Source organism: Sorex araneus, chromosome 4, assembly GCF_027595985.1.
Source record: "Sorex araneus isolate mSorAra2 chromosome 4, mSorAra2.pri, whole genome shotgun sequence".
Classification (NCBI taxonomy): domain Eukaryota; kingdom Metazoa; phylum Chordata; class Mammalia; order Eulipotyphla; family Soricidae; genus Sorex; species Sorex araneus.
In genome coordinates, this window is record NC_073305.1 from 171,142,667 (window position 1) to 171,158,753 (window position 16,087).

At 40.1% G+C, this 16,087-nt stretch overlaps 1 protein-coding gene across 7 annotated transcripts in view; it reads left to right on the plus strand.

Annotated features, from left to right (window-relative positions):
* The window catches only part of UTRN (utrophin), a 585,431-nt gene that overhangs the window by 388,046 nt on the left and 181,298 nt on the right, over nt 1–16,087 (plus strand). For 6 of the 7 annotated variants that reach the window (XM_055134486.1, XM_055134485.1, XM_055134487.1 and 3 more), the window contains one exon: nt 11,875–12,047. In XM_055134486.1, the coding sequence (XP_054990461.1) occupies nt 11,875–12,047 (173 nt within the window). Of the gene's footprint in view, nt 1–1,236; nt 1,284–11,874; nt 12,048–16,087 lie in introns of those variants that run through there. The other variant, XM_055134490.1, reaches the window with a different exon arrangement.

Consider the following 16,087-nt stretch of genomic DNA (forward strand, 5'->3'; position numbering starts at 1 on the left):
CTCCCTTCCTTCCTTCTTCCTTCCTTCCTTCTTGTAATCAATCACACAATTGATCAGCCGTATTTTCTTTTGTGGCTCGTGTGGGTCTGTCCTCTGCTCCCCCTTATTTTCCTGGGTGGGCTCCAGATGGGGAGGTGCGTCCTGGGATGCGTTCGGGATGGGACGCTTTGAGAGCTGATGCGGTCGTGCGGACGGGCTAGGGAGGCGTCCAGGAAGTGGGAGTGAGCTTCGCTGCGAACCGTAGGAGGGGTGGCGGCAGGGAGGATGCCGATTAAAATAATAAACAACGCTGGAAACAGACGTGGATTACCACACGACTGTCGGATCGGCGTCGGGGGAACTGCTGACGCGGTCGAGGGGCTGCCCTGCCTTGCATCAGACTCTGCAGAGGGGGCCCGAGATCTGCAGCTGGAACTTTGCTGCGGACACGAAGAAACTTTGGAAATCACTTGGTTCTGGGCCACTCCGGGACAGCAGCATCCCGCGGCAGAGCCTGACCTAGGGAAAGGGACTGGAACTAGCTTGGTGGTTACCATAGCAACGGCGGCGACTGGTGTCTGGGAGAGTGGGAACCAGTGGCCTCTTGTCCCGTGCCGGGCTGTTTCAGCAGATCAGAGTTCGCTCATTTCTGGCTGTTCAGCCCCGTCGAAGTCATGCTCTTTGAGAACTGGCTGTGAACCAAACAACTTTTTTTTTTTTCTTCTTTTTCTTTTTCTTTCTGAAACCAATCTGAATGGAGGAAGTGGGTAATACTTGAGTTTTTCTTTCTTTTTTTTTTTTTCTCCCTTGCCTTCTTTCATGCAAGTTTCCAGGATATAACTTCTTTTTTTTCTGCTGTGTGTAATTGAGCCCAACCCCGAAAGCTGGGGGCCCAGGAGAGAAGCGCTGTGGGCTGCAGGTCATTAGTGAGGTGAGCTGAAGGGAATCCCGGGCTTCCCGGAGCCAAAGGGGACCATGCCAGACTCCTGGATCGCTGCTAACAGAAAACCTCAGAGCAGGTCTCTGCCTTGCGTGCTTCAAAGCCCATGAAGAAGCGGAGTCACAGGGGGGCTGGCTGCAATGCCCCCCAGCACGCTGCAGTTCCTCATGGACCACAGCTCCAGGGCCAGGCTTCTAAAGGATTTTACAAAGGGTTTTAAAGGATAGCCAGAAAAGATACGGGTTGGTGAAGTTCAGCACCGTTGTCTGAAGGAAGTTTGCTGGCAAGATGTAGGTTCAAGGGCTACTGGACGATGATTGGTCTGAACTTCAGCTTAAGGGAGCTGCTGTCAAAATTTGAAAAGGTATGCGGAAAACAGACTTTTTCTTCTTCCTTGTCTGTTTCTTTCTGGGGTGGGGTGGGGTGGGGGTTGTACTGAGATCACACATTTTCTGTGACATTTTGGATCATTTTCTGTGATGTCAAAAGTTTATTTGCTCTGATAGTCTCCCCCCCCTCCAAAAAAAATTTTTTTTTTCTTTTTCAACCAAGGAAATGAGCAGATCTTTCCTTGTGGGTCAGGAGGGTTCTCGTGATGCCTGTCAGGGTTAGCATTGCACATCAGAAGTAAGCCTTTGTACTCAAGTCCGTTGGTAATTGAACTGAAAGTTATTTTGGAAAAAAAAAATCAGCACCATCACCGGGTTTTCATGCCAACATCTGACTTCATCAGGCATGGGGTGCGTTTTCCATTGCCCTCGGGTTCATCTTTCTGCACCGGCCAAGGACTGCCTTCCCCAGCCCCTCTTTACACAGTTGCAGTTCTGAGAGTTGGGGGAAGGTGTCTCACTCATCTGATCTCAAGCTGTCTGACCTGAGGGTGTCTGTTGGACATGTCTGCTCCAAGCATTACGTTTGCATTGAGTTCTTTTTTCCATAGGAAAGTTCTTGGCGCTCTGTTGCCTTGAGGCTAGCCTGCCAAGTGGTACGTACTTTACACTTAGTGTTAAACAAAACAGAAAAGCCCCCCATGCTGGTCCTGGGCTCCTGCTCCCTCCCCATCCCCCCTTGGCCTGTGCAGAGTGCGCACCTACCTTCATTCAAATTTTGATCTTTAAAGAAAGAGGAGAAAGCGCTCTTTCTGCACAGAAATCAATTATGTATCTGTTGTGGACATTGCATTCAGTGGCTTTTGCCTGGAATTTCGTGGTTTATTGCAGGGACAAATAGAAGCAAGCGTGTATTGTGTTGTGACAAGAATCATGGGCTTTTTCTTACAAAATCACAGTTATCGGAAGGGAAAGAACTAGAGTCACATCATGTGGGAAGTCTGAAAGCGTTTCCCAAACAATTGCAGTCATTGCTTGCCTCCTAATGGTGGAAGCAGGGTAGTGGGGGAGAGAGAAGAGAAAGGAGAACTCAGCTTCTGCTTCTGGAATGCTCTCCTCTCTCTCCCAGCACCCCCAATGTTGGAGAAAGGATAGGAGACCAGGGATACTTTAACTTCTCTCTTGAAGACAGTGTTAAGCACCTAAATTCCTGAAAGTAAGGGATAGTTCCCAGCAAACTGGCTGGCCACTTAGAAGGAGCAAGGAGGGCAAGAATCTCTTCCTTATGGCAGCTGGTAACAGCAGGTGACAAACTTTATGACCATAATGAGGTCTGTTAGCTTGGTTTGTATAGGTTTGCCTGTTTCTTCCTTAAAAGGTATAGGGCATATGCCACATGCATTATTCATTACCTGGACCCCCTGAGAGGCAGTAATTGTGGGCAAGAGCTAGAATTTTGTGTTATAATTGCCGCTATTAGTTTTAAAGACCTAGGTTAGATACCAGGGGTTAGCAGCCAAATTCACCCTCTGGTCATTTCATTGACAAATCTACATGTTTTGGTCATAGGAATATGGAACTTCTCTGAACTCTCAACGCTTATTACCTGCATAGTTCATATTCTTATTTTAGTAGTTGAATGGACAGTAAAAGTACCTTATTGGCGCATTCTTGTCAAGGACTTGATTCAGGATTTTTCTAAGGCAATGGGCAAGTTGAAAGAAATGTCTAGGGGCAATTCTCAGTCTGGCATTTGCCATATGTGTTTATTTTTATATTAGAGGTTTTTGTAAAAACTCTTGTTGAAAGTTATCATGCATAAATAGGTTGAGGGGTCCCTCTCCTCCCCCCCCCCCGTCCCCCGCAACTAAAGTCTTTTAGAAAAAAATCCTTTGTGGATTTTTGCAAAAGCCGTTTCATATATTCAACCTTTGCTGTGTAGATTCATTGCCAGGAAAACTGGTACTATGGAAAGGTATCACTATTCCACATCACCCAACGAGAAACAATTGCTCCCCCCTAACTCTGAAAGCACTAAAGACATTTCAAGGGAGACACCAAGACCTGTTGCAGAAAAGCAGAAGCTGTGTGAGAGCTTCAGAAACTGAATCACTGTCTCCCCTGACCCGTTTCCCCCATTTCTCTGAGGCCTTTTGCTCCCTCAACAATAGTGATCAACCTTTAGAGAAGAAACTCATCTGAGTTATAGAATACTTTGCTCTTTATTCAGTGGTTCCAGTGATTCAGTCTGACATTTGGGTTATTATAGCATAAATGAGCATTTTTTGCTGTGTTCTTGAAACCATTGTAGGCTTAGAGAGAACTAGGTTCCAGCATTGGGAAAATAGTGGATTTTCTGATGATAGTTAATCTGAAAAGTTTTAAACTGGGCCGTTGATTGTGGTTCCTTATTGACAGCAGGTCTTTAGCATGTGGTCTTTACCCCACAAACTTTGTCAGCAGTTCGTGGGGTAAAATGATAGAGGATCTATTACCATTTATCTACATGCGCATGTGTATATACATATATATTTGTATATTTGCCTTTTGAGTTACACTTAGCTGTGCTCAGGGCTTACACCTGCCTTGGCACTCAGGGATCACTCCTTGCTGGGCTTGAACTCTGGACAGCTGCATGCAAGGCAAGAGCCCTACCCACTGTACTATCTCACCAGCCCTGAATTTTTTTTTTAATTTAGAGAAAAATCAGTGGTTGATTTATATTGGATAACCTATTCATCTATGAATGTTTAGCATATATGTGAGAAGGTTTTTTTTTATGATAATCTAGTCCTAGAATAGGAGACTTTAGGATTGTGATTTTCCAAGGCAGGCTTATAGCCCTTAAACTCACTGCCCTAGAAGAAGGGAGAATTCCGTGCTGTTCCCTCCAAGTGACAGCTCATCAGAGATGGGGAAACCATGACTGAGGGCCTCTGCATGTTTTCTGGACTGCTCCAGAAGAGGTTAAATTAGAGCTTGCCACGAGGCAGGGGTGATGTTGTGGAGAGAGGTACCTGCCAGCCAGGGGGTCTGCTCAACGAACCCTGAGGAGGACTAAGCACATATAAGTGTGGCACAGGGTAGCCAGATGGAGACTTGGAACTCACCTTTGGCTTGGTACACAAAATTGTGCCCCAGAACACTTCTTCAATCCAGCCTAGGAGCTGAGTTATTTTTAACTTCCATGGCTTTAATGAATTCATTTTCTCCTTGAAATGACTTCATAAAGGAAGCACTTGATGGCATCAGTGGCGGTTAGTGGATGGCGGTACTCAAGCCATTTGCCTTGTGTATTGTCTGTGCCAGTTACTTAGTTGTCACAGATAATTTTAGCCCAGTGACATTTTGAGTCACTTTTGCCTTTTATTAATTTATGCAGTTCTGCTAAATGATTAATGATCACTGAAGTTCTCAAAGGCTGGGTCTGTGCCTGTGTGTATCATTTCCTCATTAGTGTGTGTGTGTGTGTGTGTGTGTGTGTGTGTGTGTGTGTGTGATACTTTACCAAATTCTGACAACATAGGGAAACTTCATTTTGGACTTCTGCCTCTTTCAGGGTGACTAGTTTTGAAAGTTATTCTTGAGGCTATATTTTGCTTCTTTGCTCTTAATATCAAATTTTAAAACACACGTGCCCTGGAAGAGACCTTAGGCTTTACTTTTCAAGGTCCACTCATCGATTCCCTGTTCTGTCAATATTTATGAAGTGAGGGTTGCGTACAAGCACTGGGCTGAATTTCAGGCTGGATTGGAACTCCCCCTCGGACTTTCAGCCTGGTGGGAGGATACAGACTTGAACCAGAAAGTCTTTCACTGCTAGTGGGTTTTGAAGCAGTGGTGGTAGCTCACGTAGGTAAACCTACCCCGATCTGGGTGCTGTGAAATCTCTCCTGGAGAAACTGCATTTAACCTGGAACTTGAAAGATGACTTAGTTTAAGGAAGGGACCGAGGTCATGTGCCGGTATTCGCGCATCTGTACGGATGTGTGGTGATGTATTTTAGGGGAGGAATGGAGAGCTATATGAAAAACAGGAACTGCCTTTATACAGGCCAGGAGCTGAGTTGTATATCTTGGGACCAGAGTTTTAAACACTTAGAATATGCTGAGTCTTGGTTGGGATTTACATGTGTCAAATTTCAGTTATGCTTTCTGATTTGGGAAGTTTAGTTGGGACAGTAGGTCATCCCTATGAAACATTTAGTGATGCTCTTGTTCATATACAGATCAACCCTACTCATATAAAGTGTTCCTCAGAAGTCAATACCCTCTGAATATTTTTGCTTATGGTCTGGGGCCTATTCCTGGCTTTGTGTTCAAGGATCACTCCTGGTGGGGTTTAAGAAAACCATATTTGTTGCCAGGATTTAAACCCACTGTGCTGTCTCTTTGACCCAAATCTTCTAAATTTTAATTCACTAAGGTTTTATTGTGCTTTAATAATTGTAAGTTGATATAGAGTCAAGGGCATGAAATACTTTATTGGGTGCAAGAAGCATTTGTGTTATTGTTAGTGATTGCTGTGTTGGAATTTAAGATGTAATTTATTGATTCTTTAACATTACAAGTTGTTTGTTCAAATTATCTTGAAAGTGCAGTTAACTGTGAACTTGTTCCACTTAGTAATTTAACTTTCTGTTTTCTGTTCTGTAACTGATACTTATAATCATAGAAAATTGGAAGCAAACATTATAGGACACAGCACTGAGTTCTTTCTTTTGAAATGCTGTTTTAGATACAATCGCATTTTGACATCTTTTCTATTGTGTGTCACAATGTGATTGTATAATCCAGAGTGACTTAAATCTATTGTTGAAAGAAAGTGCAAGCTTATATGCAAGTGATGAAGTGATTTGTTGAAATCAAAGTAATAATTAGCTGACCCCATGAATTATAACTAATTCTAACTATATTAGTTCTAACTAACTTTAACTAATAACTAACAAAAAAATCACTTCATTGAAATCAAAGTAATAATTAGTTGACCCCACAAATTATAACTACTATCCCAGATTCCTTCTTAACTATCTCGAAGCACAATTTCATATCACATAGCAGCTTTTCATGATACTTTGGGGTCTTATATTATCCTTAGATCATATACCGCTATTAAAAAGAAGCCACAATTCTTCATTTTCCAAACCCAAGGTTCTGACTGTGACCCCGCAGGGCTCCTGATCATCAATCCTAAACTGTCTCTGGATTCCGGTCTTAATTTGAAAGAAACAGTGGGTTTCTTTGCCCCTAATGGTTAATTATGTTGACTTAGCTTGAGCCTTGAGAGAGAGTAGGGAAGTTGTCACTGATCCCATTTCTTCACATTCAGGGGAAAAAGGTCAGGACTCCTTCAGAGAAAACACTGCTATGGCCATGTAGGGTTATGTAAATATGCCATGCAAAATAAACCAAAATTATGTCAGCCAAGCCCACAGAAGAGGAAATGTTCGAGCACTGGTTTAGTTGTTGAAGACTTCCTCGTGGTGCTGTTGTACATCTCTTTTTTCTTAAGAGATGACCCAAACAATTCCATTTATTATTACCTAAAGACATGTTTTTGCCTACATAATTTATACTGCTATTTAAATACAGAAAATTAGAAAGAAATAAAATGTGAACCCTACTAGGAGTGAGCCCTGAGCACAGTGCTAGGAATTAGCCCTGAGCATCGCTGAGTATGGTTATTACCCAATACGCCCCCCCACCCCAATGAAATAAAGTGTATATGAGTATTATCAGTGTTTATACATATTGTCTATTAAAAGAAAATTGATATCAATATAGATTAAATATGTAAATAGAGTATTTTTTCCATAAGTTGTAAGGTTTGTTATCACCTGGGCGGTGGATATAAACAAAACATCTGATTTTTATCAGTGAATCTCTTTGAGGTTTTTCTGGGGGGAGAGCGTGGGAGTAAAAAGTTTTTTGGGCAAATGAAAGGACGGAAAGAGAGAAGTAGATATAGATAGAGATGTGTGTTCAAGAGAGAACATGGACTTCTCTAAAATGAGAAGAGCCTTTGTGTTTGCTTTTTTTTTCCATATCTGTTATTGTTGTTCTTTGTTTTTTGGGTCATACTAGGGGTGAGTTTTTAACAGAAATTTTCTGGAAGACTTTTCTAGTGTATGATTTTGGTGGTGGTATCCTTAATAAAAAATATATAGTTTTCTTATTCGATCCCTTATTCTTCTAATGTTCTATATATGTCTAAAGGGATATTTTGAGACTCAGGAGAATCCATAAAACATTTTTTTTCAAAATTTTTTTCAAACATTAACAGTGGTTGGGGCCATTGCTAAGTGTGCTCCCCCTCCACCCAGCCCATGATCACTGCATTCCTTTAAAGTGTTTTAATTTGTGATTTTCTTGGGACTATAGTGCTGTGTCAGTCAAGATAAAGTCATTCACTCATTCTTTCATGCATCAATTTATATGTGTCTCAGTATCTTCTATCATCTCCCATCTCTTTATGTCTGTTTTATATTGGACTCATTCTTTATAGTGGATATTCTAAAGGACACAGAAGAAATAAAATGATTTTTATTATTTTCTGCCTTGAGCTTTTGTTATTTGGGACAAATGAGCCACTAAGTGTAAAATAAAACTAAATAATCAAATAATGTATGCTGATTTTCTTTTCTTTGATCCCCTTCTCTTTGATTTTCTTATTGACTTTTGATGGAATTCATGTGTCAAGGGTTTTTCACAGACTGAAAGTAATAACTCCAACACGAATATATGATCACTAATATTCTAGTATTGCTCATAAGCAAAATTTTATAAAGGTCTTGTACCCACAGACTGGGCCGGGCCTTCAGTTCTCTTTTTGACTGTATTCGTCTTTTTGCCTGGGTCAGACTAGGCATTCACACTGAGCCAAATTTCCTTTATTTTCCTAATATCCAAATTTCCTGATGTTATGGAAAAACCCAGAAATTTAGGAAAGATATTTATGGAATTTTATGCCCCTCTGCCTTTCCATATGTCTTTAATACAAAAAAATAGATAAGGCAACTTAAGGAAGAAGTGGTCAGAAATGATCTTGTATTTTAGGTGTGTTCCACTGTCAATAATTTTAGGCAACCAATACAGAAAATTAGAGACCATATTTTTCTGGGAAGTCAGGACAAAGATGCTTTGTCCGTGGCAATGAATTTCTTGAAACATTGACTGCCACTCGTATACAGAGAATAAGCATGTAACTACTGATCTTTTAATTTATTTCTCTAGGCAAAAAAATAAAAAAATAAAAAAGGACCTGTTCAAGCTAGAGAATACTAGTGTGTATGTGGTTTACAAGGTTGCCCGAAAGAACCTTTCAGCAGAGGTTCCCTTTTTTCCTTTTCACCGGGAACATCTATTGGAAACATTGCAAACTCAGACTGTAATGCAGTTGCCATCTTGCATAAATATGCTGACCAAACTGAGACTCCTGAATGAACAGGCTCATATGCTACAAAAAAGCTTCACAAAAACTCTACAGATTGTATGTCGTATGATCTTGATTCCCTGCACATTCTGCTCTGCACTCTCTGGAATGGCACGTCAGAGTGTTTGACATCTCAGAGATTTCAGAATTTTGGCTTAGTGGTGAACCCTGATTCTGGGTGAACCGTTTTTGAACTTTGCAGTTGTACCTTATTTGGCTTTGTCCCTGGGGGTCACCTCAAAGACTTGAACATTTGGGGGGTATACTTTGTAGAAGTTTTTCTTTCACCTGTATTTTTCCTTCCATTTATCAAACCTGAGCCTTTTGTGTCACATCAAATAACCGAAATCTCTTCATGCGTTATAGGTACTTTTTTCCCCTTAACTTTATGTCGGTGGACCTAGTACTATGCTGATTAGTGTAAGAGCAGCAAAAGCACTTTTATGGGTCCCCCTGATTAGCGTAGGCCTGTAGAAAGTTGAGAAACTATGATAGTATAGCGGATAGGGCATTTATCTTGCGCATAGGTGACCCGGGTTCAATCCCCAGCATCCCATATGGTTCCCCAAGCACCAACAGGAGTAATTCCTGAGTGCAGAACCAGGAATAATCCCAGAGCATTGCTGGATGTGGCCCCAAAAGAAAAAAAAATAGTTGAGAAACTATTCCTTGCATGATGGCCCCTAAGCCTTGATTCTTGATGGGATACACAGGTTGTATATCAAAAGTAAATCCTAGGTGAATAAATGGAGGCTCAATTACTTGGAGGCTTTGTTAAAATCTCCACTGCTTTTTTAGAATTGGAGAATATTAAGAAGTTTGAGTTTTAAAAAGGAAACGAAAGCTGAAAAGAGTGGTGAAGCTGTGGTGATTAAGAGTATCCTATCTTTTTACTAATTCAGATGCATTGCCTAAAATAAAAACTTTTCATTTCCTTCAATAAAGTCTCTCTCTAAGTCTCTCTCTCTTTCTTTTTCATTCCTACTGGTGGTGGGGCTCAAATATGGGGCCTCAAACAGTCAAGGAATGTGCTCTGTCACTACGTTCCCAGCATTATAATAAGGTGTCTTCAATAACTACCATGAGCAGTGGATGATCTTCCCTTCCTTAGTGGTATACTGTATATAACTCCACACTCATTTGATGTTTGGTCGTGGCTAACACACTAGACTTAATAAGTTTATTTCCATTATATTCAGAAATGAAATATGATTGATAAATTAATATTTATAACTTGATAATTTTATGCTAGGAGAGTCTTAAAAGTCAAGACTGTATGTATAAATAGTGATATTCTATACAGCATACAATTACAAATTGCTGTTTTTGTCAAAATTAAAGTTTAGAGAAGTAGAAAGAAAACTAAAATCACATTTAAAGCTTCTATCTAGAAATTAGAACATTTTGACTTATTGTTCTTTCTTTTAATGTATCTGTATGCAGTGATGCACAGGAAAATTTCAGCAACTACCTTAAATATTAAAAATTAAATGAGCATAAAATATAATTTTACATTATACTAACATTAATATTTTAAGACCAGTTCCAATTTTTGTTCTAAAAACAATGAGATAAGTGTGATTATACAAAGATAGTCTGAGAATAGGTAACTCGGCTTTTGGTTTTTGGCCACACTCAGTGGTGCTCAGGGTTTACTCCTGACTTTGTGCTCAGGGTCACTGCCATTAGGGCTCCAGGGACTATATGGGAAGGAAACCCAGGTTGGCTTTGAGCAATGCCAGTGCTGTAGGGTCTGTACTATGTTGCTCTGGCCTCCTAATTTACATTTTTAATATATATAATAGAAATTGCCAAGATGCTACCTCAGAGTCTAACCAATTTCAATATCTATTCTTAATTTATAATAACTCATTGTTTATACTGCACTCAAATTTACCATGTAAAATATTTTCTACTTAATACTTTCATCATAGATTTTAATTTTTATAGAAATAGTTTTTATGAAATCATATTTTAAAATATTCTAAATAAATTTTATTAAACTGAAAGAAGAAACTATAGAAATGAAAAATAAATCAATTAAAGTTATGTAATATTGAGCAAAGCTCAATATTATTGGTATATTATTATTAATAATGCATTATTAATAATAATATATCTAGTCTTCCTACAAAAAATATGAAATATTTTGATGACCTCTCAAAAACCTTATTTTGGGATAAGATTTGTCTTTATAAGATAGAAAAAATCTGGGCGTTTTTGTTTATTTGTTTGTTTTGGGGTCACACCTGTCAGTGCTCAGGGTTCACTCCTGGCTGCACTCAGGAATTACTCCTGGCAGTGATTAGGGGACCATCTGGGTTGCTGGGTTTTGAACTTGGTTGGCCACATACAAGAATCTGGGTTTTAAACAAGTTTGTAACTGATAACCACTGTATAGCATTTAAAAATGACTTATTGAACTTGAAAACTAACATCTCAAATGCAATTTAGATGTTGATGCATTCTTTTTGTAAGACCCTGGGAATAGTATTGAAGATTTAAAGATTGTTTTGTTTAACGCAAAAAATTGTGGAAACACTTGAATTTATTGCCAATTCATTTAAAGTAGCTATTTTTTCTTGAAAGCACCTCGTCTTGGAATAGAAAAAATAAAGTTGTAGGGCCGGAGTTAGAACACAGTGAGTAAGGTGCTCTCCTTAAACACAGCTTTGATCCCCAGAACCACAATCGTTTCCTGTACCTGGCAGGAGTGATCCTTGAGCACAGAGCCAGGAGTAAGTCCTGAGCAGAGCTGGGTGTGGTCCTCAAACCAAAATAATAATAATAATAATAATAATAATAATAATAATAATAACAATAATAATAATATCACTACCACTGTCAAAGGGATGCCGTTGCTCATCAATTTGCTCGGGCAGGCACCAGTACCGTCTCCATTGTGAGACTTGTTGCTGTTTTTGGCATATCGAATACGCCACGGGTAGCTTGCCAGACTGCCGTGCGGGCAGGATACTCTTGGTAACTTGCCTGGCTCTCCGAGAGAGACGGAGGAATCAAACCCGGGTCGGCCATGTGCGAGGCAAACGCCCTCCCCAATACTGTGCTATCGCTCCAGCCCAATGATAATAATATAGAAAATAAAATTTAAAAAATATTCTGTGTAGCTGTCACAAACAGTGTTGACTCCTATACTTAACACTGGCATTCTCTCTTTGCGTTTTTCCTCTTTAGGATATCCAGGCAGAAATCGATGCCCATAATGACATATTTAAAAGCATTGATGGGAACAGACAGAAGATGGTGAAGGCTTTGGGAAATTCTGAAGAGGCAACTATGCTTCAGCATCGGCTGGATGATATGAACCAAAGATGGAATGACTTGAAAGCAAAGTCGGCAAGTATCAGGTGAGAATGATCGAGATTAAAATAAAGATAACAGGAAAAGGAATATTGAACTTGTTGTATATTAGAACAAGAACATTATACATAAACCTCCATTGTCCTTCTTTGATATAAGTTAAGGGTTAAGTGTAGTGGGGCCAGAGCAATAGTACTACCAAGAAGGACGTTTGCCTTGTGCGTGGCTACCCAAGATTAGTTTCCTGTACGGTCTCCTGAGTCCCACCAGGAGTGATTCCTAAGTCCCAAAGCTGGGAGTGCCCTTGAGCACCACTGTGTGTGATGCAAAAACAAAAACAAGACTCCAAAAAGGGTTCAGATTATGACAACTTAAATGGTCCCCAGAACACTGCCAGGAGTGACCATTGAGCACCGCAGGTATGGCCAAAAACAACAACAACAACAACAAAAAACAGATTAAAATTACTTCCTTATTGGTGTGTGTGTGTGTGTGTGTGTGTGTGTGTGTGTGTGTGTGTGTGTTTTGAGGGGCAGAATTTGATCCTTTCAAACCAATAATTAGGGAGCCAATGGAGTTACTCTTTTTTTTTTTTTTTTGGCTTTTTGGGTCAAACCCGGTGATGCGCAGGAGTTACTCCTGGATCTGCATTCAGGAAATAATCCTGATGGTGCTCAGGGGACCATATGGGATGATGAGAATCAAACCAGGTCAGCCTCATGCAAGGCCAATGCCCTACCCTCTGTACTATTGCTCCAACCCCGATGGAGTTACTCTTGTTGATAATAAGCCACCCAAAATAGATAGATGGCTCAGTGCTCAAGCCCAGGAGTTATGAGGGCCATCAAGCTAACACCCTGGAGTGTTTTGAGGACTAAACAGTGCTGGTACCATATGCAACTGATCCCTGAGCTATCTCCCAGCCCCAGAATTTATAGTTTTAGCTCCATTAATGCCTCGTGTCCTCTTCCAGTTGTTTCAGACAGCTAATGATTTACAAATTCTGTTTAAAACCAGCAAATCCTGTTAACAATAATTTTGCCAACATCTGCTAATTACTATTTACCTGGATCAAATAATGTTTAGGCCTCTTACAAATATATCTTTATTTTTTGGTATTCAAAAACATCTCAGCAAGACAAATGATACAAGCCTTTATAAGAATGATTTTATAAAAGAACACCTCAGGCTTAATAATATAAAGAACTTGCCAAAATTTTGAACTAACAAGTGCCAAGCTAGGATTTGAATCTAGGTCTTTTTGACTCTTGGCATTTAATATGTTTTGCTTCATCATACTTGGTAGGTGTAATTTGGAGATGTTTTTGTAGAAACCAAATGTCTCTTATAAACTCTAAGGTGGAAAACTTGATGATTCATGCCTGCATTTAGAGAGAGTAAAATTAAATAAGGGCGAATCTGAGGACCTATGGGGAAGGACAGTTGATGACTAGGTTAGGACCTCTTGTTGGGGCTGAAGGGATAGTGTAGCAGGTAGGCCTTGCACTTAGCCAACATGGGTTCAATCTTCGGCACCCCGTATGTTCCCCCAAGTGCTATTGGGAGTGATCCCTGAGCTCAGAGCTATAGTGACAAGAAAGGAAAGGAGAAAAGAGTTGAGGGCAAGGGCGGGGAAGGGAGGAAAAGGTAGGAAGGGAAGAGAAGAGAGGGGAGAAGGAAGGAAGAGATAAAATAGGGAGAGAAGGGCAGTACGGAAGGGAGGGAAGGGGAAAAGGGAAAAAAGGGGGGAAGAGTGGAAGGAAAGAAGGAAGAGAGGGGACTGAAGCAATAGTACAGTGGGTAGAGCATTCTCCTTGCACGCGGCTGACCTGGGTTTGATTCCCAGCATCCCACATGGTTCCCTGAGGATGACCAGGAGTAATTCCTGAGTGATTCCTGAGTGCAAAGCCAGGACTAAGCCCTGTTCATTGCTGGGTGTGATCCAAGAAGAAAAAAAAATAGAAGGGAGAGAGAGAGAGGCAGGCAAGCTACCTCTTATGACCATTAAGATGTTACTGGAAGTCAGTAATATTGAGCATTGTATTAATTAACAAGTGATAGGAAATTTACAAGAAACTTGCTGAGAACAGGGATGCCAGGGATCAAACCTAGGTCTGCCACACGCAAGGGAAGTACAAGCAACCTATCTGCTATACTATCGCTCCAGCCCCTGAACAAAGATTCTTTTTTTTTTTTTTATTTTGGCTTTTTGGGTCACACCTGGCGATGCTCAGGGGTGACTCCTGGCTCTTGCACTCAGGAATTGCTCCTCACAGTGCTCGGGGACCATATAGAATATTGGGGATTGAACCAGGTTGTCTGTGTGCAAGGCAAATGCTCTATCCGCTGCACCATCATTCCAGGCCCTGAACAAAGATTCTTAAAAAGAATGTTCGAGGGTTAGAGGGTAGATAATTTATAGTGTATTAGGTGCTTATCTTGCATGCAGCTGACCTAGGTTCTATTCCAAGTACTATATACAGTCTCTGGAGTGTGTGTGTGTGTGTGTGTATGCATATATATATATATGTGTATATATATATACATGTATATATATATTGTCACTGAGCACAGAGCAAGGAATAAGTTCTATGCCTGATGTAGCCTGAATAACCAAAAAGAAAAATATTAGGAAGATCAATATTTTATATCTGCATCAGTTGCTTTTCACTTTCAAAATCTCTATGATGTATTGATAAAAGTAGAACTTTAAGCAACGTGACCTTGAATTTGACCCTTTGACCTATTTACATCCCTGTTTCAGACAAGGTACTTAGTCTCTCTGAGTCTTACTTCTCTCAGTTAAGTATTTAACCCCATGACTTCTGTGGATTAAATGTGAGGGTATGTGGACCCTTATCTATGTAAAGGCTGTCTAAGAGACTGTGATGTGTATTTGTGCACATAAAAGGGCTCAATGAATCTGTCTCTAAGTGGTTTCTGAATTTCACAGAACTGATTCATAGACTATAGAAGACTTCCATGGTTACTCATTGTGGATGCATTCTTTTAAAATAATTTCTTTCCAAAAAGAAGCTCTGAAAGGTTTTTATTCTTTCAAGGCATAGAGGGGGATTCAAACTTCTTTTTCTCCTCTTCAAGTGGAGAGTTATGTCGCAGGACTGTGGAAGCCTCTGTGTAGAAATCTTGCTGGAAATTATGTCAGAATCTGCCAGCTTCTCATTTTTAAGAAGAGAGCGACATTAGCAAGCATTATACAGTAAGGGAACATACTGGTACTTGTTTAACATTGAATTTTCAGTTGGCCAGATTCCACTGGTCTGCAACTTTCTGTTGCTCATAAATAAAAGTAATTAAGAGATTTCAAATATGAGCATACAGAGAAACATTCACAGAGATTCTAACATAACTGACGGCTAGGCTAATCAGCGAAAAGCCACAAGGCTGGTGTGGTAAAGATCATGCAAATCACTTCGAGTTTGGAGACTGGAGAATGCATCTTTTTTGGTTGGAAAATTTAATGACTGCCTACATCATAAACAGATTATTCCAAATGGAAAACTTCAGACAAAAATAGTTTGGCTTTTTATGGGTATTATATTATCTAAGACTATCAAGTCACATTGTTTTTCAACCCAGAAAGAATTAAGTCATAAACTAAAGATGTGATACCAATAAAGAAATGGTTATTTTTAGAAGAGGGAAGAATAAGCTTTTGCTAGTGTGTTTCTGCATTAAGATAGATGTATATTCCAGTAAAATATGCTACTAGTGTGGCAGTGTTTTTTAAAAAGAGTTTCATTTCCCATTGCTGGAGACCTTGGCAGTTATTCAGGCATATGTTTGCTGTTGATGTAAAGGAAATATACCATGGCTCAGAAAATATTCATCGGTATAGGTGAGACACAAGTTATGGAACTCCTATGATACCATTTTCTTTTCCACTCTCAGTGGAATTTGAAGTCGTTTTGGCAACATGACTATATTTAGCACTGAGGAGATTCTCATCCATCCAATTCTGGGGGTTGTATTAGATGAGAACAATTCTGGAGCCTGGGTGAGCTGCTAAGGGTCCCTTTCTATGTCTTGGAAAGAGTAAGACAGATTGAATAGATGTTTTGTGTTG